This window comes from Pan paniscus, chromosome 15, assembly GCF_029289425.2.
Source record: "Pan paniscus chromosome 15, NHGRI_mPanPan1-v2.0_pri, whole genome shotgun sequence".
NCBI classification, from domain to species: Eukaryota; Metazoa; Chordata; class Mammalia; order Primates; family Hominidae; genus Pan; species Pan paniscus.
Genome location: NC_073264.2, coordinates 21,463,271 through 21,490,183, shown reverse-complemented (window position 1 = coordinate 21,490,183; position 26,913 = coordinate 21,463,271). Strand labels below are relative to the sequence as shown.

General features: G+C 35.3%; 1 protein-coding gene and 1 pseudogene across 1 annotated transcript; both read right to left on the bottom strand.

The window, feature by feature from the left end:
* Positions 1-4,544: 4,544 nt before the first annotated feature.
* LOC100982052 (olfactory receptor 4K15) lies at positions 4,545-5,591 on the bottom strand. The gene has a single exon (XM_003811711.4). The coding sequence runs from the start codon at positions 5,589-5,591 to the stop codon at positions 4,545-4,547; it is 1,047 nt and encodes a 348-aa protein (XP_003811759.1).
* Positions 5,592-23,502: 17,911 nt separating this feature from the next.
* LOC100981721 (olfactory receptor 4K1-like) lies at positions 23,503-24,438 on the bottom strand (annotated as a pseudogene).
* Positions 24,439-26,913: the final 2,475 nt, after the last annotated feature.

The following is a 26,913-nucleotide window of genomic DNA, read 5'->3' as shown; positions in this document are numbered from 1 at the left end:
GCTATTTGATCTCTGGCTTTAAATTTATCTGGTACTCCTCATGGGACCCCAATTACATCTAAATAAGTGTGAGAGTCAGAAGACCCATAAAGGGCTTCCCTTGTTTTACGATGTTGTATTTTTCCTCTTTCTGGTTGATGAAATGCCAGGGTGAAAGGGATAGCCAACTGGACTAGAGCACAAGTGCCACTCCAGTTACTTGGCAGAGAGTCCAGTAAAGGTCCACCACAATACCACCATACATCTGCTCGGGGATGAACAAGGGCTGACTGATTGGTAAGCTCTTGGAAAGTCTTAAGCTCACTGCATCCTTTCAGGTCTCCAAGAAATGCTAAGTTTCCCCCCTGTCATGAGAGACAAGAAGTGAAATTAATGTGGGTAGGTGGAAGCTGGATGGCCTTCGGGGGTTGACCTGCAGAGTGTTGAACTTCGGGATACAGCAGAGAGGGAACTTGACATGACTTGTTACCCCAGGCTGTGTAATCCTGGAAAAGAGCTACCATGCAGCCCATGCCTGGTCCACTGGAGGACCACCCTAGTGGAAAGGGGTCAATCTAGGCCTGCCGTGTGCTCAAGCATAACAATTGCTTTTGTTTAACCTGCGGATGGAATATTTGATCCATTCAAACCAAGCATTTGCATCTTGATATCCTGTCTCTATTGCTAAAGTTTGTTTTTAAGCATTTACTTCTACAGCGTCTACTTTGGTCCTATCATTAGATGGAGGAGGAACAACCGTTTCATTATGAGAGGTTTTGGAAGAAGGCTTAGGGGAAGGTGTAGGTGGTGGGGGATCAATGAAACATATTTCAAAGTATCTGAAAGGGTCTGTTCCTGAAACCTCATCCCCCATCCCATAAAAACTGGCTTAAAGAAGAGAACTGACTTAGAGAAGGGGAAGAGCTTTGAGGGTTTGGGATAATAACCTGTATTGGATTGCACTGGTTTAGCTGACAGCTAGGTGAAGCTGTTCCTTTAGTAAAATGAATGTATGCCTACAGCCACTGGTTGAGGCAGCCCATTCTTGCTCTTTAGTGGTCCGCAGAACGTTGGACCAACTGCAGCATAAAAGCTCAGTCTATGGGGGGCAAGACTCCCAGCTGATGCCGGGGCCCTCGTTGAAATCTTCCCAGACTAAATGATCCCAATTCACTAATGTCCAGTCTGAGAAAAGCCAGGAAGGGCAGAGGTACTTTTCTGAACTGGAGAACTGTCTTTGACTTAAAAAGTCTCCACAGGATGTAACAAGGCAAGCATCAAATGTAATAGTTTGAGGTGAAATGGACTTGGTTACGTTAATAACTAGGTGGTCAGCAATAGAGTGAGGAAAGAAGAAGGAGTAATAGAATAGATGAAAGAAAGTTAAATTTTTCTTAGCTTTAGTTTGGTAGGGTTTTCCCTGGGACTATGGCCCATGACTCTGGAGGGGGTGGCGCTTTCTCGACTCAGGTGTAATGGGTCCATCCTTTTTCTGCTATTCAGCCTGCAGTTTCAGTAGTTAGGAGCATTAAGTAAGGTCCTTCCCACGCCAGTTCCAGCTTTTCCTTCTCTCCAAATTTTGATGGGGACATGATCCCCAGGCTGATGTTGGTGTACTGGAAACTGTAGAGGTGGCACCTGTGCTAAAAGACCTTTAGTTCTGAGGGAAGATAAAATGGAAGATAAACCAAGTATATAATTTCTGAGAAACTGATCTTTTGTTTCAAATGTAGGAAGATCAGTAGTAGAATGTAGATAAGGTGATCCATAAAGCATCTCTTAAGGGGATAGGCCTATGTCTTTTCAGGGAACAGTTCAGACTCTTAACAGGGTAATAGGCCTTTCTACTTTCCCTAATGAAGATGGGTGCCAGGGAGTATGATAATCCCATGTTACATCCAGTACCTGGGAAAATTTCTTAATGACATGTGCCGTGAAATGAGTCCTGTTATCTGAATTAATGTTTTCTATTAATTTAAACCTGGGTATAATATTTTCAACTAATGCCTTGACTACATTATTAGCAGTTGTACTTGAAAAGGGAATGGCTCCTACCCAATGAGTAAGGTGATCTACTATTACTAATAAATATTTTAGATGACCAATTGGAGGTATCTGTGTGTAATGATTCTGGATACTTTGGAATGGCCTTAAGCCTGGACTTCTTCCCTCAAGGGGTAATCTTTTACTAAGCAACTGTCTGTAACCCGTTTGGCCAGGGTATAAATTCCTATGCACCCATAAACTCTGAGGACTGCGTCACACACGGCTTGGGGCCCACAATGAGTCCCTTGATGCAGTTGGAACAAGATCTCCCCTATAAGGGACTTGGATAACATTTCTCTCTGGTCTAGCAATATCCATTTTCCTTCTGAATTCTCTTTAGCACCTATTTTTATTAGTTTTTAGACCAAAGAAAGCCAAACACCATTTTATATTTGACAATGCTTCCTGTATGATTTTATACCAGATAAGCTAAATTTCACCTTTACATTAGTGTGCCATTAATGTTAAACTCAATTTTAATAAAACCTTGTGGGTATATTTATCCAATTTTAATGTCTGACCATAAGGTAAGATTTTTATAGACTCTTTTTAAGCCTTTATAATTTTTGTTAAAGAACAGGTTAGTGCTTTAAGAAAAACCTGTTGTGCTTTTATTTTAATGTCCAGTTTACAGAAAAACTGTACCAGTCAGCCTGAGCTCTTGTTATTTGAGTAACTTCGCAAGGAACTTGGGTACCCTCTTTAGTGAAAAACATAATATTCTGAGACTTTTTTGTATACTAGGAATAGGAAAATGTGTGTGAGAGGATAACCAGAGAATCATATTTTCTGGACAGGGCACACTGTACTCCAACTATAATACACAGTAAATGTATTACTATAAGCAGCAATACACTTAAAAAGTGTGCCATCTGGGTCGAAGAAACCAAAAAAAAAAAAAAAAAAAAAAAAAAAAACACCACAAAACCTTCATAGGAAATCCATTCTGCTATTTTCTAGCTTTATAATATTGCACCATATTCTTAATGCTTCTTTACCTTATTTTTGTCATATGTAAAATGAAAGGAATAAATATATCCTAGAGATATTTTAAAGCTTAAAAAGATGTAAAACTATTACTACATTTCTTGTTGCACAATGTTAACTCAGTTGTAATTAGTACTTGTACCACAATATATCATTTGTTTTATGCATAAAATTAGAATATGCAAAAATATTGTAAAATTTTGGAAGTGTTGTATTATTGTAAAAAGTTTTACTACTTTTTTATACTTACTTTTTTACTTATACTTTTTTGTATTTAATTTTTTTCTTATATTTAAATGTTAATGCACATTTGTTTTATTTTCATTTTGTTATTTCTTAAATAACTCGGAACCCTTTGGCTCAGAAACTTTTTTTTCCCTTCACTAATAGGACTTATTAAATCCCTTTAGGAGACTGTAAAGACTGAGTCTGGAAAACAATCGGTTAACATTATACCAGACTATGACTAGAACCCAGTTAAAAAAGATATAGAAATAGCCTTGAATGCTGTAAAAGAGGAAAAGCCTAAAATAGCCTGTAGTGGTGAATCCCCAAAAATCTTGGTCTTGTAAGTGATCAAGGAGGGGTAAATTTATGATGAACTCTAAGGTCTTGAAATAGGGTTCTGTCATTTTCGGAGCCTACACTGGGCAATTTAAAAATGAAATATCAACTGAATTAAAAAGTCCACATAGAAAAATTATAATATCTACCAAATACTAATATAAAAACACCCTAAGAAGATAAGATCATAAAAATCTAGGGGGAAAATATTTTATACTAAGATTCAGACTCCTACTATCATGAAGATAAGTGGTAGAGAATTATAACTTGTCTCTGATCCCCCAGATTATTTTATCAGTACTAAACAGAAGTGGACATAGGCCAATATAAAACACACCAGTAAATAAATTTGTTCAGGTGGTTGTTTTTCATGAACAACATATATTAAACGGCCACTGTGATGAAGGCTTTGTGAAAGTGTGAAATGTAAATGCCTTCTGCTGGTTAGTCATGCCCTTTTACATTTTACTGAATCTTTCACACCATTCATAGACGTGTCTTCATGTGCTGTCAGATATATAGTGCAGTATAAAATGCATTCGTATCTAGATCTATCACATACTGTATATCACATATCATATACTTATAAATAGATCTATTATCTCTGTGGCTTGGAGATATGCACCTATCATTACTCCAAAGTTGGTGTGAGTAGTACTGTTTTCAAAGGGAGAGACAACAGTATATTAACCATTTATAAGGTAATGTCATTTTCTCAATGTCATCAAAGTCTGTATCTTAAGAAATTTTAAAATAAAGAATACAAAGTAGGATATTAAAAATATACAATGGAGAAAGAATATTTAAAATCACTAAAGTTTATTTCATGAGTTTTTATTATCATTACAGTTTGCTTCAAATCGATCAACTGAGCTTTCCCACAGGCCAAGTTTATTTGCTTTAAGATTACAGTGAATCCACTTGTAAGTGTATGGAGACAGGGCTAAAGTGGTAACAGTCTCATAAGTTTACTTTGTTTCTAGGAAAAGAACATTTCTTATGACTACAGAAACCTGACTAGGCTTCAGATACCGACTCTTCAGTTTTGACATAGCTGCCTTCACTTCTTTGTTTCTTAGCGTGTAGATTACAGGGTTTAAAATAGGCGTGAAGATGGTGTAGAATACAGCAAGGACTTTGTCAACTGAGTAACTGCTGAAGGGCCACACATAGATGAAAATGCATGGTCCAAAGAATAAAGTGACCACAGTGATGTGAGCAGTCAATGTGGAGCGAGCCTTCGCCATGCTTGCAGAGGAGCGATTCCTAACTGTTAGAAGTATTACAGTGTAGGAGACAACCAAGAGGAGAAAGGAACTCAGAGAAAGAAAGCCACTATCTGCAACTATTAGTAAGCTGACAACGTAAGTGTCTATGCAGGCTAACTTGGTCACTAGAGGAAGGTCACAGAAAAAACTGTCTACCTTATTAGGACCACAAAATGGCAGATTAACAGTGAATGCCAACTGGCTGGTAGTATGGATGAAGCCCACAAACCAGGAAATGAGGACGAGCACAACACATACACGACGGCTCATGATTGTCATGTAGTGGAGAGGTTTGCATATAGCAACATAACGGTCATAGGCCATGGAAACTAGGAGCACCATTTCACTGCCAGTGAAGAGATGAACAAAGAACATCTGGGCCAGGCAGGCATCAAAAGAAATAGTCTTGCGCTCAACCAGAAAGTCTGCAATCATTTTAGGGGTAGCAAAAGAGGCAACACATACGTCTATAAATGACAGGTTTGCAAGCAGAAAGTACATGGGGGTGTGAAGGCGGGAATCTGAGGTCACAGTGAGGATGATGAGAAAGTTGCCCAACAGAATTGCTAGATAAAGTAGTGAAAATGTAAGAAACAAGAAAGGTTGGAGCTCCCTTGAACTAGACAGTCCCAGCAACACAAATTCTGTCACCCGAGAATGATTTGTCTCATTCATCGATTTTGGAAGGGACTTAATTTCAGCTACCTGAATAGGAGAGAAACAGAGATCAGTTAATGAAGTGAGCATGGGTTTGATTTTCCAATTACACTTAAACTTTTAAGAATTCCAATTCCTATTGCTACGTATGTGTCTGGGTTTTCATGAGTTATTACAAGTTATACAGCTAGTACAGCTAAGTATGGAAGATTGCATTAAAGGGGAGAGTTGTCAAGGAGATGTTCAACCAACTGGGATATCTAAATACATTAATTTAAGAAATAAAATCGACAATTTAAAAATGAATTTGAGCATCTGAAGTTTTTGTGACACTGCAGAAATCAGTCTAAAAATCTACAGAGACAAAATCTGAGCCAATTTTTTTCTAAAGTAAATGATATAAAAATTTTTTGAACATCTGCCACAGAGGAAGATAATTTCACAAACTTGATGACTTAAAAAGTTAGACACAGAAGAGTATACACTGTATTGGTCTATTTAAATGAAGTTCAAAAATGGCAAACTAAGGTGTAGAAAAACCTCCTAGCAGTTATCCTTAAGGGACAGGAAGTGGTCATGGGAGAGGCTTCTGAAGTGCTGGTAATATTCTTTCTTGATGTGGTTGATAGTTACTTGGGAGTGTTTATGAAAAATTACTGAAATATGAACTTTTGCTTTTTTCACTTTTGTATACATAAGTTGCATAATTATGAAAATTAAAACAAGAGAGAAAGAGAGACAGCATTAGATTTGCATAAGAGAGCTCACAGGAGAAATCATTGCCTTAAGTGATTATACCTTATTTCTTCTCTACAGTTAAAAATTATATAAACTAAAGTACAGAACCCTGGCAAAATTGAAAGGCCCCAATATTATTGGAACTCGTTTATGATTCAGCTCTTCATGGAGTTCTACTTTATCATGAAATCTAGCACACTGGTTCCTTTCAATTAATCTCTGAAGGTATGAAGCTTCTTTAAACTTAGCCATTGGTGTTACTAACCATAGACATTTCATTGAGCTATGATTGATATTTCATTTGATGTGATGTGGCTTAAAAACATAAGTTATATTGCTTACTATAAATACTAATATAACTAATAAGTTATATTACTTATTACTAAGGAATTCAGACCAGGAAAAAAATGATTTTTCTTTTCTATTCAGTTACTCTATATTCTATGTTATCAGAACTTTCTTCCTTTTGTTATTTTTATTTGTAGAAGCTATTTAGAACTTATAAAAGTTTTATGGAAAATAGGAAAAAATAAAATGTGAATTTTAAAGGAGCATTACATTATCTGATTTTGAAGACTCTTTCTCTACATCTTAATCAGGTCTTGGGAGAGGATATCTTTTATTTTACTCATTTCTAACCACTTGCAATTTTTGATATTAATGTCTTCTTAGATCATAGCTGCAAATTGCTAAGTCTCTCTTTGGGTTAGACTGGAGGGTTTATTTATAAGAATAGAACACGTGATAAATAATTTTAACTCTCAGAAACCAAATTTAGAGTCACCTCTGTATTTCAAATCTCCAATTCTCCCCCCAAAAATACAAATTTTCTCCCTTATTTGCAGATAATGTGTTCCAAGAACCCCAGTGGATGCTTGAAACCACTGATAGTACTGAACCCTATATAAGCTATATTTTTCCTATACATGCATACCTAAGATAACGTTTAATTTATAAATTAGGCACAGAGAGAGATGAACAGTAATAAGTAACAATAAAATAAAAAAGTATAACAATATACTGAAATAGCATTTGTGTGAATGGGTTTCTTTTTTTTCTTTCTCTCGCTCTCAAAATAGGTTAATATTTTTGGACCACAGTTGACCTGAGGTAACTGAAACTGCTGAAAACAAAACCATGGATAAGGGAGGACTCTTGTATTATCACAGATTATATCAAAACTATGGCTCCAGGCTTTTTGGAAGAGTTTAACAAGTGGAGCTTGAAGGTAAAGCAGGCTACAGAAAAAAATTATACAAATCTGTCTTTCTTCTCACTTCCTAGAAGTCCTGACCCTTCAATCCTGTGACATAAATACTGCATTGAATCCCTAAGGCATGAATGGAAGTAAAATCTAACAAAATCAGTGAATAGGAGTTCATAGGTACTCCATCAGAAAGAGCAAAGCCATAAGCACGAGGAATGAGTGTCCTAGGGAGACCCTCCAGTGCTGCAGCAGAGAGGGGCATCAGGAGGCATTTCTGAGCACAGAAACTTCCTGGTGTCTTTAGGCTAAGACACACAATCCAACTGTGTGAAAGACAGTCATAAGAATCATCCTCCCGATAGCTTTTCTGACTCTTCTGCAGAGCTCTATTGTTCCATTTTCATCGGCTTCTTCAGGTGCTCAGAAAAGAAAAGACCCTGTTTTTCATGGAGAAAAACATTGGACAAATTGATTCAATCAAGAACTTTCTTAGTATATAAGATGAAACTGGTGGAACACATGAACTCTGAACCTGTTTCTTACCTAAATCCATTCTTGTTTAGTTCACTTACTTTATATATATTGAAATACCTGCTTTTCCCCAGGCACTGTGCTATGCACTGGTGATGAGGCAGTTAGGTTTATAACTTGTCTCCCTAAAAATTATTTGCTAATATTAATAACCCTTTGTTTATTTAGACAAGCTGATGAATTCACTTCCCTTTACCCCCAGTACATTCCCTATTAGATAAAATGGACTGTCTTTTTGTTCCCAATAAAATCGCTGTACTGTAGTGAAAACAAAGCTATTATTTTAAAATGTTCTATGTGGTATCATTGGGTAACTGTGTGACACTGAGCAGTTCCTTTAGCCATTCAGGGACTATTATCATCAAATATTAAATCTTGAGACTATTAACCTTAAAGAGACACTAAAAATATTTCTTAAAAGATTATGTAAATGAAAATTATTTAACCAACTGTAATGACTAAGTATATGTATGCATTCTTAGTAATGTATTATTTTAGATCAGAAGAAGTAAATATTTTCTCATAATTTTACATTATGTGGTCTGACTCACACAATAATGAGTTTCCAATAAGTAGATGTGTTTATGTAAAGACCTTTTTAAAAAAAAATTCTTGAAAATTTGAAGATGGATTAATGCATGTATACAGGGCTGTCTGTGCTTGGCAAACCTTAGTTCCCTCCTATTTTAAATTCTGTCAAATGAATCTTGCCTCAATATTTCTCTCTCAGATATTATGACTATAGATGAAGTGAAATAAATAGGTATTGTTTACAGGGGCCACCAAACTCTACCAGTTCAAATAGGTATCTTTCACAAACTTGCTGATATTGCTGTTCCTCTGACCCTCCCACTCCAAATGCGGATCAGAGGAATAGCAGTCTCTCTATTATAGACTATATTGGAGACAAATGCTGGTGCATGGTCTTCAGAAGGATGCTGAAAAAACACTTTCACTTACCTAAGATGAAATGGAAAGTGTGGAGCTATCCTGTAATCTATAGTCATTAATGCTTGGGAAGAATTTCGTTGTTACTTCCACATCTCCTAAGAAAACAGAACAATCCCTCAGGAGATAAGTCATAAAGAATTTACTTCTAAATAAGACAGAAGTGGATTCAGGGTGTCTGTAGCTGAGTTGTCTTCAAGGAGGTGAGACAGGTCTGGATGCTGTATCTTAATCTAAGTCTTAGGCAACTAGAGGAGCATTTGGAGCAGTCAGGAATCTGAAAGGAGAAAAAGAGTAGACTGAAAAGAAGAAATGCTGAAAACAAAACCTTCTGCTTCACAATTTTGCAAAGGATTCAGCCTCACTGGATCTATAAAACTGGAGAATGTTTTAGGAAGTACCATCAGTAATAGTGATTTTTATATGATTTGGGATCTGTAAAGACTCTGAAGTAGTAGGAATATTGCATCATTTTATCAAAAATTTCATCAGGGAAGTTTTGGGTTTTCTTCCTTTCATCTGACTTTCCCTTGATTCAAAGTGTAGGTGACTTTTTACTTGCTTCTCACAGATGTAATATATATATACATATAATCATTATATAACTAAATCAAACATCTTGTGCAGTAGTGATATAATGAATTTACCATAATAGTAGTAATATTTTAAAATATATTTTAAGGAATTATACATGGGATATGCTTTTGTTCACAAATACAATATATATCCAGCAAGAAATGTTGAATTTCATTAGTGGTTTATATTACTACTTTCTAGTCATAGATTAACAAGGACCATTCTAAACTATAAGCTTTAAAAACCTGAAGTTCAAATCAATGGAAGCTGTCCAAAGACATTATGGACTATCAAAAATGTATTAGCCATATTGAGTACAATGTACACTACTTGTGTTTGTGGGTGATAGGTACATTAAAAATGTTATACTTCACTACTATATAATTTATCAATGTAACCAAAAACTTCTTGCATCCTAAAAGTTATTGAGATAAAAGAATATGTAATTTTTAAAAATTAAATACACGTATTAGCCTAGGATATAGAAAATATATTTTCCAATTCTGTCTTTCACTAAATAACTTTATAATTGTAAGCAAATTACATACCCTCCCAGGTGCTCTGTGTTTCCTCAAAAAAGAGTAGAATTCCCTCTCCCAAACGCAGTCTCCGGTTTTTGAAAAACATGATCCAAAATGAGTAAGTCAATTCAAAGATAAGAATAATTATACAATATTATATTGAAATTAAAGTATATCCAATCAAAAGGGTAAAACTCCTGGTTTTAGTAAAGTAATGCAGCAATCGCTCTTCAGAGTTAGGTATTGAGACAACAGTAAATAGGTAAAATGGGCACAGAATATTCAAAGATTAATTTAAAACAATATGGAGGATAATTGACTGTCTCTGGTCTCTGCTCTCTGTTCTGACTCAATCTCTGTCCTTGGCCTTAAAATATCAGCACCTACCCAGGAAAACAAAATTCACTGGGAGCCATTGGATGAGGGACAAAGATAGAGAATCCATGTCTTTCCAGACTTCAGTCTTCACCCTTTACACTCTGAAGTATCAGTATACTCAGCACACTGATAAAAGAAAAGCCATCATGATTATTACAAGCTAATTAGGAATTTGACGTCACTGGACTGTAGTGACCAAGAGACCCAGAGGAGAATTGTGATAGCAGAAATCACCTTAATCAGGGATAATTATGTGAGACAATTTGTTTGCCCACAAGAATTATAGTGCATCACCTTGAGGATTTCACAAATGGAAGAAGCAGCAGGCCTAATGGAAATGCTTTGTTCTGTAAGAGACGTAACACTTTTTTTTAAAAGCAATGAGTAATTTTGTTAGCTAATTCTTTGTGCTTCCAAAGAGCTTTAGAAAAGCACTATTGGGAGTGTCAAAAATTGATGGGGAGTCATCACGTGACTGTGCATATTACATGGCAAACACCTTGGCATTTTGACAGCTTCACAAAAGCCATGTGCTTGGTTTCTAGGGCAAGGATTCTAGAGTAAAAAAGTGAAAGCTGCTTTATTAATACAATAGAAATGCTGTATCCTATAGAGTAGATTCCAGTAAAGAGACTCCAAATAATTTTGCAAACATTTATACTTCTGAGTTCAAATAAAGAATTTGAGCATTAATGGGGCTCTAGGTTCATAACACAAAACTCAAGACTCTAGTACCATACAGTCTAGATGTGTCATGATCAAAACTCCCCTGTGCACCCCTTTACAGATAACCACTTCCCCTCCTCAAACACCTGGAAACCATTCATCTGTTTTCCATGCCTACAGATGTGCCTTTTCCAGAACATGAGACAAATGAAATTGTACAAAGTGTAGCCTTTTCAACTGTCTTCTTTCATTTAGCAATATACATTCAAGATTCATTCTTCTTGTTGCATGGATTAATAGCTCATTCTTTTTTATATGGAATAGTATCCCATTGTATTTCTACCACAGTTTGTGTATCCATTTGTATATTGAAGGACCTCTTGGTTGCTTTTTCTCTGTTTTTGGTGATTATGAATAAAACTGCTATAAACACTTTTTGTAGGTTTTTATGTTTATGTTATTTTTCAAGTCAGGTGGAAGATATGATTTGATAAGAAGAAATATTTGATTTTATCTATTTTAAACTCTGAAATTAGGTGCAAACAGATTAGGATTGGTATGTATTCATGATTGATTAAGCCCCTTATCATATGACATGCTTCTCTTTACTTTTGATTATATTTTTTCTTCTGAAATCTACAGAGTCAGATATTGATATGACTGCTTTAGCTCCTTTATAATTACTATTTGCATTGTATTGTATATCTTTGTTCATCTTTTTATGTTTAAGTAGTCTGTGTCTTTATATTTAAAGTGGATTCAAGCTAGGCAGCAAATAGTTGGCTCTTGCTTGTATTGTTCATTCTAGCAATGTCTGCCTTTTAGTAGACTTCTTACTATTTACATATAATGTAAATGATATGTTGGGTTTATGTCTACTACCTTGCTACTTTTTTTAATTTGGGACTTCCTTTACTTTCCATTTTTGTAGTAGAATTATATCAACCATGATATGTCTTACTTTTGTTTGACTTACAAAGTCTTCATTTCACTTTCATTTTGAAGGATATTTTTCATACTTAAATGATTGTGTTGACTCTGTTGTTTTCATTCTGTTTTTTAACAGTTCTAATCCTGTTTTATAATAAGTATTCAGTTATTCAAATCCTGGTTTTTCAGTATATGGTTGTTCTTTTATCCATGGCTACCATAAGATATTTTCTGTATGACAAGTTTCCCATATGAATTGTGATATGTCTTCTCGTGATTTTCTTTTGATTTATCTCGCTTGAGGTTGGTAGAACTTCTTGACTTTTTTTTATTATAACTTTCAATCAAATTCAGAACATTTTGGTTCCCATTTTATCCTTTCCTCTGGAACTCCAGTTACATATGTGTTAGGCCAGTTGGCATTCTCTTGCGTATTGCTGTGACTCTGTTCAATTTTTCCTTTCACATTTTTGTCTCTGTACTTTGGTTTAGAGATTTCTATTGCTGTGTCTTCTAGTTTACTGATAATTTCCTTTGTGGTGTCTAACATTTTTCACCTCATGAAATCTTGATGTTGTTAATATATTCCATTCCTCTCTTCATTCTGTTTATATTTTTTATTTATATACTTGAGCATATTTATGACAGCTCTCTTAAAGTTATTTTATTCTAATTTCCACATCTTGGTAATTTCTGAGCTTATTTGAATCAGTTTCCAATTCTACTCATTATGATGTATATTTTTATGCTTTATTACATTTATTAATGGACACTAAAAATATTTCTGAGTGCTGGATTCTTTCTTTTCTTATTCAAAAGTAGTAGTCTTTGTTCAGTCGCAAAGTTACTTGTGGGCTAGGCTAATTATGTCATTTTATTTTTAAATATTTTAGGATGGGTTTAGAGTAGGCTTCTCTAAGCTACTTTAGCCTTAGTATTAAGGAATTATCTGATATTTAAGGAATTGCCCAGGATCGACTAAGTTCTTGGGTTTATTTTATTTTATTTTATTTTATTTATTGAGATGGAGTTTTCACTCTTGTTGCCCAGGCTGGAGTGCAATGGCGTGATCTCGGCTCACTGCAACCTTCGCCTCCCAGGTTCAACCCATTCTCCTGCTTCAGCCTCCCACGTAGCTGGGATTACAGGCAACTGCCACCAAGCCCGGCTAATTTTGTATTTTTAGTAGAGACGGGGTTTCTTTATGTTGGTCAGGCTGGTCTCAAACTCCCGATCTCAGGTGATCCACCCGCCTTGGCCTCCCAAAGTGCTAGGATTATAGGCATGAGCCACCGTGCCTGGCCAGTCTTGGGTATTTTTAAAAGACTGTCTTCTCTGGCTGATCAGACATCATGTGTCTCCTGAGTAAACTCACAACAGTTCAGCTTATAGCTCTACAAAATTTTTCCTAGATTTTAGAAGCTTTAGCCTTTGTGTACTCAGCTTACTATTCAATAACAACTCAAGTGGGCCCCATAGAAACTTCTGGAGAGTTTTTTTCTATGCAATTTTTCTGTTGTTGTTGTTGTCCTGGATGTAGATTTTGGCCATCGCCAACTCTCTGAACTCCATTTTCTGGATTCTAACTGCCAACTCTCTGAACTCCGTTTTCTGGATTCTAACTCATGAAGTCAACTGTGCTCTGCTTTGAATTACCTTTGCTGCCCTGAGATGTGGAAAGTACCCCCATGGAGGAAACTGTGTTGATCATAATATTAATCTTATGTTTTATTCTCTCAAGGATCTTAGTCTTGTGTTGCATGTAGACTAATGCTTAAACACAATGTAGTGATATATTTTATCCAGTTTTCCTATTGATTATGAAGGGAAATTAAATCCAGTAGTATCTCGTGGCTGGAAGTGGAAGTTCATACTGTTTTTTTTAAATAAAAAATTCATGAATACTGTTTACTTCTCTTTTAAAATGATTTATAATTCACTTACCATGAAATTTATCCTTTTAAAGTGTACAATTCAGTAAATTTTATCATGTTAACAAGGTTATGCAGCTATCACCACTGTCTAACTCTAAAACATTTTCCACAATCCCGAAAGAAACCCCATAAGCATTAGCATTTAATTCCCATTCTCCCTAAATGCAGCCCTTGGATACCATTAAACTATTTTCTGACTCTTTGGAATTGTCTATTCTGGACATTTCTAATAAGTGATATGACATAATAATAATGTGTCTGGCTTCCTTAACTTGGCATATTGTTTTTAAGTTTCATCCATGTTATGGCATGTATCAATACTGCATTCCCTCTTATAGCTATGTAATATTCCATTGTAAGGATATAGAAATTTTGTTTATTCATTCATCAGTTGATGGGAATTTGGGTTGTTTCCAGTTTTGATTGTCGATAGTACTGCTGCTATGAACACTTGTGTACAAGTTTTTGGATAAACATCTTATATCTCTGAAATGAAATAAAAACCTATGAACTCTGACTAGAATTGGAATTTCTGGGGCATATGTTTCACTCTTTCGGGAACTACCAAACAGATTTCCAGAGTGGCTACACCAATTTACATTCTTACAAGCAATAGATAAGGAATTTAATTTCTTGACAATTTTGACAGCATTTGTTATCTTCCATTTTTTAAATTACTTTCAGCTATCCTAATGGTTGTGAATTGGTATATCATTGTAGTTTAAATTTCCATTTTATTAACGACTAATGGTGTTGAGCAATATTATGTGGTTACGGTTATGTGCATGTCTTGTTTGGAGAAAAGTCTATTCAAATCCATTGCCCATTTTTAAGTGCGTTATTTGTCTTTAGTTGTTATTTTTGAGAGTTCTTTACATATTCTGGATACAAGACCCGTGTCAGACATAAGTTCACAATTTTTTTTCATTTGGTGAGTTTTCTTTGAACCTTCTAGATTGTGTCACTTAAACCTCAACAGTTTTTAATTTTGATAAAATTAAATATCTATTTTTCTTTGGTTACTTGTGTTTTAGGTGTCAAATCAGAGAAATTATTGCCTAATCCGAAGTCAAAAAGATTTACGTATGTTTTGGTATGCTGTATTTTCATTTTCATCTTAAAGCATTTTATAATTTCCCTTGTAATTCTTTCTTTGGTCCTATGGATATTAGGAATATGTTGTTGAACTTCCACTATTTGCTTATTTTTCAAGTTTTATCGTGTTACTGATCTCTAATTTCATTCCATTGTAATCAGAAAACATAGTTTGCATGATTTTAATCCTTTTAAATTTAGTGAGACTTGGTTTAGAGCCTAATATATGGTCTATCCTAGAGAATGTTCTATGTGCAGTTGAGGAAACTATGTATTCTATTGTTGTTTGGTGGAGTGTTTTATAAATACATTAAGTCTAGGCGACTTACAGAGTTTTTCAAGTCTTTTATTTCCTTGCTATCTTCTATCTTAGTGCTCTACTTAAAAGTATTAAAATTTTTTTGATGAGTTCATGTCCTTTGTAGGGACATGGATGAAATTGGAAATCATCATTCTCAGTAAACTATCGCAAGAACAAAAAACCAAACATCGCATATTCTCACTCATAGGTGGGAATTGAACAATGAGAACACATGGACACAGGAAGGGGAACATCACACTCTGGGGACTGTTGTGGGGTGGGGGGAGGGAGGAGGGATAGCATTGGGAGATATACCTAATGCTAGATGACCAGTTAGTGGGTGCAGCGCACCAGCATGGCACATGTATACATATGTAACTAACCTGCAGATTGTGCACATGTACCCTAAAACTTAAAGTATAATAAGAAATGTATTAAAATTTTTGTCTATTATTGTCAAACTCTCTATTTCCCCCTTGAATTACGTAAGTTATTTCTTTATATATTTTAGGACACTGTTGCCATTTAATGAAATAAATAAACACATACACATATGTGTACAAAATTGTTTAATCTTCTTGATAGGTTTATGCTTGTATCATTACATAATGTCCTTCTCTCTCTATTAAACTATTGCAAGGACAAAAAACCAAACACCGTATGTTCTCACTCATAGGTGGGAATTGAACAATGAGAACACTTGGACACAGGGTGGGGAACATCACACACTGGGGCCTGTTGTGGGGTGGGGGAAGAGGGGAGGGATAACATTAGGAGATATACCTAATGTTAAATGACGAGTTAATGGGTGCAGCACACCAACATGGCACATGTATACATATGTAACTAACCTGTACGTTGTGCACGTGTACCCTAAAACTTGAAGTATATTAAAAATATATATATATATATAAAGATGTTTTGTTATAAAGTCCATTTTATCTGATGTTGATATATCCACTCCAACTCTCTTTTGCTTATGGCTGTTGGGATACTATATATTTTTTTCATGAATCGTCTGTCAACCTATTTGTATGTTTGAATCAAAAGTGAGTTTTTTATAGGCATCATATAGGTAAGTCATGTTTTCAATCCATTCTGCTTATATCTGCCTTTTAATTGAAGTATTTAATCTATTTACATTTAGTCATTAATAATAAGGTAGGGCATCTGCTACTCTGCTATTTGTTTCTATATGTCTTGTATCTTTTATGTTTCTCTATTTCTTATTATAGTCTTCTTACATGTTAAACATATGTTTGCTGGTATATCGTTTTAATTATCTTGTATTAGTGGTTTCCCTGGGGCTTACAATTATCACCTTAACTTACAACAATCAAGTTTGGATTAATATCTATTTAATTTCAATAATATTTTTAAAACTTTGCTTCCATATTGCTCTGTTTTTCCACTTTCTCCAGGCTGTTATTATCATACAAATTACATCTTTATACATGTTGTGCTGAACAACAAGTGGATTTGTAGGTGTTTCTTTCTGAAGTTATCTTCTAAATCAGGTAAGAGAAAAAAGTATTACAAACAAAATATATATATTTTTTTATGACATTAATTGTTTTATTTTTATTTTTAAATTATTATTATACTTTAAGTTTTAGGGTACATGTGCACATTGTGCACGTTAGTTACATATGTATACATGTGCCATGCTGGTGTGCTGCACCCACTAACTTGTCATATAGCATTAGGTATATCTCCCAATGCTATCCCTCCCCCCTCCCCCCACCCCACAACAGTCCCCAGAGTGTGATGTTCCCCTTCCTGTGTCCATGTGTTCTCATTGTTCAATTCCCATCTATGAGTGAGAACATGTGGTGTTTGGTTTTTTGTCCTTGCGATAGTTTGCTGAGAATGATGGTTTCCAATTTCATCCATGTCCCTACAAAGGACATGAACTCATCATTTTTTATGGCTGCATAGTATTCCGTGGTGTATATGTGCCACATTTTCTTAATCCAGTCTATCATTGTTGGACATTTGGGTTGGTTCCAAGTCTTTGCTATTGTGAATAGTGCCGCAATAAACATACGTGTGCATGTGTCTTTATAGCAGCATGATTTATAGTCCTTTGGGTATATACCCAGTAATGGGATGGCTGGGTCAAATGGTATTTCTAGTTCTAGATCCCTGAGGAATGGCCACACTGACTTCCACAATGGTTGAACTAGTTTACAGTCCCACCAACAGTGTAAAAGTGTTCCTATTTCTCCACATCCTCTCCAGCACCTGTTGTTTCCTGACTTTTTAATGATTGCCATTCTAACTGGTGTGAGATGGTATCTCATTGTGGTTTTGATTTGCATTTCTCTGATGGCCAGTGATCATGAGCATTTTTTCATGTGTCTTTTGGCTGCATAAATGTCTTCTTTTGAGAAGTGTCTGTTCATGTCCTTTGCCCACTTTTTGATGGGGTTGTTTGTTTTTTTCTTGTAAATTTGTTTGAGTTCATTGTAGATTCTGGATATTAGCCCTTAGTCAGATGAGTAGGTTGCAAAAATTTTCTCCTGTTTTGTAGGTTGCCTGTTCTCTCTGATGGTAGTTTCTTTTGGTGTGCAGAAGCTCTTGAGTTTAATTAGATCCCATCTGTCAATTTTGACTTTTGTTGCCATTGCTTTTGGTGTTTTAGACATGAAGTCCTTGCCCATGCCTATGTCCTGAATGGTAATGCCTAGGTTTTCTTCTAAGGTTTTTATGGTTTTAGGTCTAATGTTTAAGTCTTTAATCCATCTTGAATTAATTTTTGTATAAGGTGTAAGGAAGGGATCCAGTTTCAGCTTTCTACATATGGCTAGCCAGTTTTCCCAGCACCATTTATTAAATAGGGAATCCTTTCCCCATTGCTTGTTTTTCTCAGGTTTGTCAAAGATCAGATAGTTGTAGATATGCAGTGTTATTTCTGAGGGCTCTATTCTGTTCCATTGATCTCTATCTCTGTTTTGGTACCAGTACCATGCTGTTTTGGTTCCTGTAGCCTTGTAGTATAGTTTGAAGTCAGGTAGCGTGATGCCTCCAGCTTTGTTCTTTTGGCTTAGGATTGACTTGGTGATGCGGGCTCTTTTTTGGTTCCATATGAACTTTAAAGTAGTTTTTTCCAACTCTGTGAAGAAAGTCATTGGTAGCTTGATGGGGATGGCATTGAATCTAATACACCAATAACAGACAAACAGAGAGCCAAATCATGAGTGAACTCCCATTCACAATTGCTTCAAAGAGAATAAAATACTTAGGAATCCAGCTTACAAGGGATGTGAAGGACCTCTTCAAGGAGAACTACAAACCACTGCTCAATGAAATAAAAGAGGATACAAACCAATGGAAGAACATTCCATGCTCATGGGTAGGAAGAATCAATATCATGAAAATGGCCATATTTACGTATTTTACATTTACATATGCCTTTACCTTTATTAGTCCTCTTTATTTCTTCATATGTATTCAAATTCCTGTCCAGGACTTTTACTTCAACCTAACGGGCTCTTTTTAGTATTTACTGTTAAGAACCAAACTACTTTTCTTTAATAAATGTTCCCTGGGTTGCTGTAAGCCTTTCTTTAATCTCCAGGACATGGAAACAGTGGCTCTGTAAATTTTTGTCAATTTTTCATTTCTTTATGGAAGAGAGATTTTAGTTTAGCTCCTTACTTTATCATTTTTCGTGGCATAACACTCTATTTTGTAGGGTGTTTTTTCTTTTACCACTTTTACTGGATATATATTCAGTAGAAAATAAATCATTCTACCAAAAACACACATGGACTTGTACGTTCATCAATGCACTATTCACAATAGCAAAGACATGGAATCAACCCAGGTGTCCATCAGTGGTATAATAGATTGGATTTTTAAAAATGGTAAATATACACCATGGAATACTATGCAGCTATAAAAAAGAATAAAATCATGTTTGCAGCAACATGGATAGAGCTAAAGGCCATAATCCTAAGAAAATTAACTCAGGAACAGAAAACCAAGTACTGCATGTTCTTACTTATAACTAGGAGTTAAACATTGAGCTCATACAAATATAAATATGGTAACAATAGACACTGTGGACTACTAGAGGGTGAAAAGGAAGCTTGGTTTAAAAACCACCTATCAGGTACTATGCTCACTACCTGTGAGATCCATACTCAGTATGTGAGGTTTAGAGTATGGATCCCATCGCATGTGTGAGCATCACACAAGATTCCCCTTAACAAATCTACACATGTATCCCCTGTATCTAAAATAAAAGTTGAAAAGAAAAAAAATTTCCAGGGATTTTGATGATCAGATAAATCTGATAACCACTCAATTAGTTGGCCTCTAAAGCCCTTTTGAATTAGATGTGCTGTGAACCTCACCTCCTCACCTCATGTGCTGTGAACCTCACCTCCTTCTACTTTATGTTTACATTTTTGGCTTTTATGTTAAAATTATTTTTGCCTTCTGAGTTGATATTTCAAATTAGTGGAGTAGATAACAGTGTCATTCCTAGATAGCATTGTGTGCTTATGGCTGATATTAAACTTTTCAGCCATATATACTTTTTATATTCTCATTTATGAAAGTTTTCTTTACAACAATAATTATTATTTTTAAACATTTTTGCACCTATTGAAGTAACTGTATATATGGATGTATATATTATATATACAGTTTTTCTTTTATTCTGTTAATACAGTGAATTGTATTAAATTATAATCAAATGTTCATTCATTCAGTTCATCATCAACATTGCATTGCTTGTAATCTCAAATGGATACTATTTTATTATTCTGTTTTCCTGAATTTGTATTGCTCTGTTTTTAAAGGAATTTTGTATTTTTGTTTTTGAGTGAGATTGGCCTATAATTTTTCCTTCTTATATGACCCTTTTCAAATTTTGAAGTCAGAATTATTCTAGCTCATTATGTGAGTGGAGCAGCATTTTCTCAGAAAGAGGAAACAATGTCAGTCTGTTTCAGATGACATTTTATTAACTTCTTAATTTTAATTTTCAATTTTTGTGGGTAGATAGTAGGTGTTCAGATGACACTCTTGCCCTGAGAAAATCAACAGTTTCTTTTCTCCTTATGACTTGCTTTACCCATTTCTTCATGAGGTTATATTTTCTACAGTTCATCATGTCCAATATACATATATATATGCATTTAATTTTATATTACAGAATTAGGGAAGAAATTATTCAAGATAGACTCCTAGAAATACAATTATCAGCTCGTGAATATGGACATAATTTGATAAATACAGCAAATCGCTTTCTAAAAGTTGTTCAGTAATTTTTGACCAAATAGAGCTTCCATGTTTTCAAAGTTTCCATCTTATTCAGTAATATCCTTTTGTTTTACTCTTTATTAATCTAATAGGGTCCATTTTTATATCTGTTAGATAAATTTTTTTGCTACTTTTGTTTTCTATTTGTATATCTTTAAAAATCCAGTCTATCGTTGTTGGACATTTGGGTTGGTTCCAAGTCTTTGCTATTGTGAATAGTGCCGCAATAACATTTGACTCACAAAACTTTATAAGTAATAAAATAAGTCTGAGAGAGAAGGTTAAATTCTAAAAACATATAAGGAGTAAGACAACATATGCGAATGTTCTCTTGGTATGAGTCTTGGCTATGTGTCTTGATTTTAACCTGTTAAGAGATATTAACACACCTAAAGAAAGACTATATTCAGCCCCAATTACATGGATAAATAACAGTGGGAGTAATTAAGATAATGGATAACAGTGACTATCTCAACATTGTTAAGGTAGATATTTTTCTAACAAGCTTTCAGAGTCTGGTAATCTCACACATGCCAATCAAATAACCAAAACTTTTCAATTTAACACAGATTTATCAAACCACTCCCAAGTAATCTGACTTCTGTTCTAATCATGATGCTTTGGTTAATTAATTTCACAAACATTTTTTAATGTAATTTGACAAATTTCTTCTTCAAATTTCTTGCAATTAACAATTTGGGGTTTCTAGTATGACCGTAAGTATGGGGTCAAAACTTAAACTGGCACAATTCATTAAGTTAATATCAATTATCTGATTTTCTGGTGGTTTGCCAGTAAATGTCTTCTCCTGGCCATGTAATTCTGCAACCCTTATAAAGATTAAGTCCTTTTTCATTATACATTTCTGTGATTTTCTGCTTCTTTAATATGCAATTACTTCTACAAGGCCAAAGGTCTTTCTTCGTCTCTTTTATGTGTACACATATTCTGATATAAGTTAAATTTTAAAAATTGCTCACATGCATTGAGTTGCTTTGGACAAAACTGAGCATTAACTCACTGGGATTATTAGGTTGGTGCAAACAAATTGCGGTTTTTGCAACTACTTTTAGTTGTGAAAACTGCAATTACTTTTGCACTAACCTAAAAATTCAGTGTGTGTTTTATTATATATTCTACTTGCCTTTATTATCTGTTAATAAACATTTTATTGCTGTCCTGATAAGCTTAAAAGCTTTTATGGAACAAGGGCCTATGACTTTTGCCTCTTTACTTACATAGCTAGTACTGCCCATTATAATTCTATTGATAGAGACCTTTAATCAATGTCAGTTTAGTAAAGTAGCACCCAGTGAAGTAATTCCACATGTGGAAAACTAAATGCAAAAACAAGATCAGATTGTTACAGAGTGCAATGACCCACATAAGCTAAGACTTCGAGATGGACAATCTAGTTTTTCACTGGCTTCCAACCCCATCACTCCAAATGCCACATTTGTAAAAAGCCAAGTGTAGAAATCATCTGAATATCAATTGCTCTGGGTAGCGTATCCTTTTTATGACACTTGCTGCATGTGCTTGCATGTTTAACTTTTGACACATTAACAACTATGGTAAAATATAGGACAATATTTGCCTTAGGGACTCACAATCTATTTTAAGTAATAAAAATAAAACACATAATCATATCTTTAGTTCAAAAATTACAAGTTTGAATTGAAAGCTATCATAAACAGAATAAACTCTTCAAGCTCGAATTATATGGTGCAGTGATGACAGTGCCAGATTCTGTGGCTGATAAAAGACTGAATCAATCATGCGATGACCCTCTTTCTCTTATTCTTTCCAATGTTTGATGAGCAATTTCTGAAGTTTCAGTTAAAGTTTGAGAAGAAGAGAAGCATGTGATATATTTTCTAATTAGCAATATATATATTTTCTGCAACTACTTTGAAAATTACACTCCCAAATGAAATTAACTAAAGAAAATCACTGGCTATTCAGATACCTTGCAGTCATTGTCAATTGATGACAGGTTATCATTAGTGATATAATGAGGTTTGTAATTGCTCTTTCTTCCAGAGAGTGTAAGAGTAGTCTTGTAATTTTAACTATGAACTTGGTTATATTTATCGTCCTGTAATTGATACTGCAGCATTTTATATATTTAAATTCTAGCACAAATAATAAGTATGACAAAAGACAGGTTTGATAAGCATTAATGCCTTATTTGTGAATATAAAATTTTACCTTTATAACAATAAGGTATTAGCCAGAATAATTATGAACTGTAACTGATGAGGTAAAGCAGCACTTTTTAGAATCTTCATATCGCCTTTTATTTCAAAGCAAATTCTGTTTTAACTCAAATAATGCTAAATTATTCTCTATGTTACCCAGAGTGAATCACATGAACTAGCTAATCTTCTTTAATATAGAGCTGATTTTTAAATGTTGCAAGAGATTTTTTTTTTGACAGGGTCTCACTGTGTTGCCCAGGCTGGAGTACAGTGGCACAATCTCGGCTCACTGCAGCCTCGACCTCCTGGGCTTGAGTGATCCTCTTACCTCTACCTCTCAAAGAGATAATTTTTTATGGTGCCTGTATAAGGGGAAAAACTGCTTATGGGTTTTAATACATGTAGTTGCAGCTTTAGGGAGGATGATGTGAGACACAGAATATAGGAACTGGCATCATAAGATTCTGCACTGTGTTTGCCAACTCCAGATCACCATATTCAGGCCCTCTAATTTAGTCTAGTAAAAAAACTATTTGTGATACAAACACCATAATAATAATCACATATGTTAATTTCAAAGCCCAAAAGTAGGAATTTGTATTACTCCTTTGTAGTTGTCTAAAAACCCTGCTTGGAACCCACATGTCATCTCCTTAGCTTCCTCATGGCTTCCTTTATATCTTTATTCCTCAGAGTATAAATCATGGGGTTAAGGAGAGGAGTGAAGACAGTAAAAAAAACACAGAGATAAATTTATCAGTTGGGAAGCTTTCAAAGGGCCAACTATAGATGAATATTAATGGGCCAAAGAACAGAAGCACAACAGTAATGTGGGCAGACAGAGTGGAAAGGGCCTTGGACATCCCGTCAGAGGCTTGGCGATGCACAGTAGCAAGGATGATAGTGGCAGAAATGAGCAAAAGGAGGAAACACATAAGTGAGAGCAGACCACTGTTAGTGAGCACCAGGATCTCAAAAACATAGGTGTCTAAGCAGGCAAGCTTGATCACTAGGGGGAGGTCACAGAAAAAATTGTCTACCCTGTTGGGTCCACAGAAAGGCAGATTGACTTTGAATGCCAGGTGGGTGGCTGAGTGCAAGATGCCAGTGGCCCAGGAAACCCCCACCAGAACAGTTCACACCCTCCGGTTCATGATGGTCATGTAGTGCAGAGGTTTGCATACAGCAATGTATCTATCATAGGCCATGGCAACAAGAAGCACCATCTCACTACCCCCAAAAACATGCAAGAAAAAGATTTGTGACATGCATCCCTGGAAAGTGATGGTCTTGTGTTCGTTGAGGAAGTCTGCAGTCATCTTGGGAGTGGCAAATGTAGCCTGACACACATCGATGAAAGAGAGATTGCTAAGAAGAAAGTACATTGGGGAATGCAAATGAGAGTCTATAATTACTGTGATGATGATAAGGATGCTTCCCAACACTGCAGCTCCATAAAACACAGAGAAGATAAAGAAAAGGAAGACTTGGAGTTCCCAAGAGCTAGACAGCCCCAACAAATTGAATTCAGTAACCACTGATTTATTACTCCATCCATTAACTGAATCTGAGCTGCTGAAGTTATCTAGAGGGAAGAAAAGATAATTAAGATGGATTAAGAGTAAGCTTTTTACCATTTTGCAAATCAAATAGATGCTTTGATTCTAATATAAAAATAAAATGGTGAGGCTATAAGACAAAGAGTATTCACATGATTGTTAGGAATTAATATTTTCCCTGGGCTCACTTAGATAATTATATGAATTATTATTTACTTTTGCCTTTATGCTTTGCAAGATAGATAGATGGATAGAGAGAGAGAGAGAGAGAGAGACAGAGAGAGAGAGAGAGAGTTTTTATCTAACAGATAAACCTATATAGAAAGAGAGAAATTGAGAGACAGCAATATTTGCCATTGAATTCTAAAATGTTTTTGTAGAAATGTGCAATATTTTAATAGAACTTTGAAAATCGTACATACTGTACTTACGCATTCAGATTATTAATAGTTGAAAATGAGGAGTCTAGCACCATTTACAGAATCTTGAAGGGACAGGCAATTTAGGCCAGGTGTAAAGATATGGAAATCAGTCCAGTTACTTTGATAAATGACAACAAATAAAGGAATGGCATGAGGCCGTGTATTTGAGGTGTCTGCAGCAATAAGAATAGATTGAAATTAATTTGTAACAATTGAACTAGTGTGAGTGAGATATTGCATTTGCTTTTCTGTATCAAAAAATGTAAAGTATACAACAGTGAGTTAAATAATTTAGCAATGACAGATGTATCTTCCTAGAATCTCAGAAGCATACATCCTCTTTAATCAAAAGTGATTCTTTTAGTATCACAGTTGTACTCTTTACCCTTACCATATGATTCCTCTTTTACAGAAGCTAAATTTAGTATTATTTAATATGATTGGCTACCTGCTCTTCAAAGATGGGACTAAATTATCGGGGAACCTGTCCCGATAGTCACGTAAGTTCTTTTCTATATTCCCTAAGCATTGACTGGTTTGAGAAATAAAGGGATGAGTACAAAAGACAGAAATTTTAAAGCTGGGTGTCCGGGGGAGACATCACATGTCGGTAAGTTCTGTGATGCCCCACAAACCACAAAACCAGTAAGTTTTTATTAGGGACTTTCAAAAGCGGAGGGAGTGTGCCAATAGGTGTGGGTCACAGAGATCACGTACTTCACAAGGTAATAGAATATCACAAGGCAAATGGAGGCAGGGCGAGATCACAGGACGACAGGACTGGGGTGAAATTAAAATTGCTAATGAAGTTTTGTGCACCATTGTCATTGATAACATCTTATCAGGAGACAGGGTTTGAGAGCAACTGGTCTGACCACAATTTATTAGGCAGGAATTTCCGCTTCCTAATAAGCCTGGGAGTGCTATGGGAGACTGGGGTTTATTTCATCCCTACAGTTTCAACCATAGAAAACAGCCACACCCATGGGGGCCATTTCAGAGACCCACCCTCAGGGGCATACTCTCTTTCCCAGGGATGTTCCTTGCTGAGAAAAAGAATTCAGCGATATTTCTCCCATTTGCTTTTGAAAGAAGAGAAATATGGCTCTGTTCCCCCTGGCTCACCGGCGGTAAGAGTTTAAGGTTATCTCTCTTATTCCCTAAACATTGCTGTTATCCTGTTCTTTTTTCAAGGTGCCCAGATTTCATATTGTTCAAACACACATGCTCTACGATTTGTGCAGTTAATGCAATTATCACAGGGTCCTGAGGCGACATACATCCTCCTCAGCTTACGAGATGACAGGATTAAGAGATTAAAGTAAAGACAGGCATAGGAAATCACAAGGGTATTGATTGTGGAAGTGATAAGTGTCCATGAAATCTTCACAATTTATGTTTAGAGATTGCAGTAAAGACAGGCATAAGAAATTATAAAAGTATTAATTTGGGGAACTAATAAATGTCCATGAAATCTTCACAATCCACGTTCTTCTGCCATGGCTTCAGCCAGTCCCTCCGTTTGGGGTCGCTGACTTCCCGCAACACTAAATGCAATTTCAGATAGCATAATAGATTTTCTAATTAAATTTATATTTGAACTACTTACCTTTGCTAATGATTTCACAGCCTCTTCTTTCTGTAATTGAGCTAATATCACAATAACAGAAGAGTTTTCCAAGGCCTATTGAATAGCATCTCTGATGTAATTAATTCATTCAACAAATAATTATAGATTGTCTTTTCTGTACCACACAGTTTTATAGACCCTGGAGACAAAGCAATGGGAGAAAAAAATAATAAAAACTGTCCCATCCTCATGTAACTTGCATCCTAAAGCTGTGGGGGTGAGTGGTGTTGGCACAAGCAATTAAAAATAAATAAGTAAAATATGTATTATATCAGTTAGTGACATCTAACTGACATGATATATATATTTATGAATTAAGAGGGGAGAAGTTGAGAGACAGCAAAAAGAGAAAAAAAGATAGTTTGGTAATGAAGATAACTACCTTTGTCAAAGGAAAATATTTATGGAATAGTGCCATGGAGCAAATAAAGCAGAACAAAGGAATATGGACTATAACCAGGTGATCAGTAACAGCCTCACTAGGCAGGTTACATTTCAGAA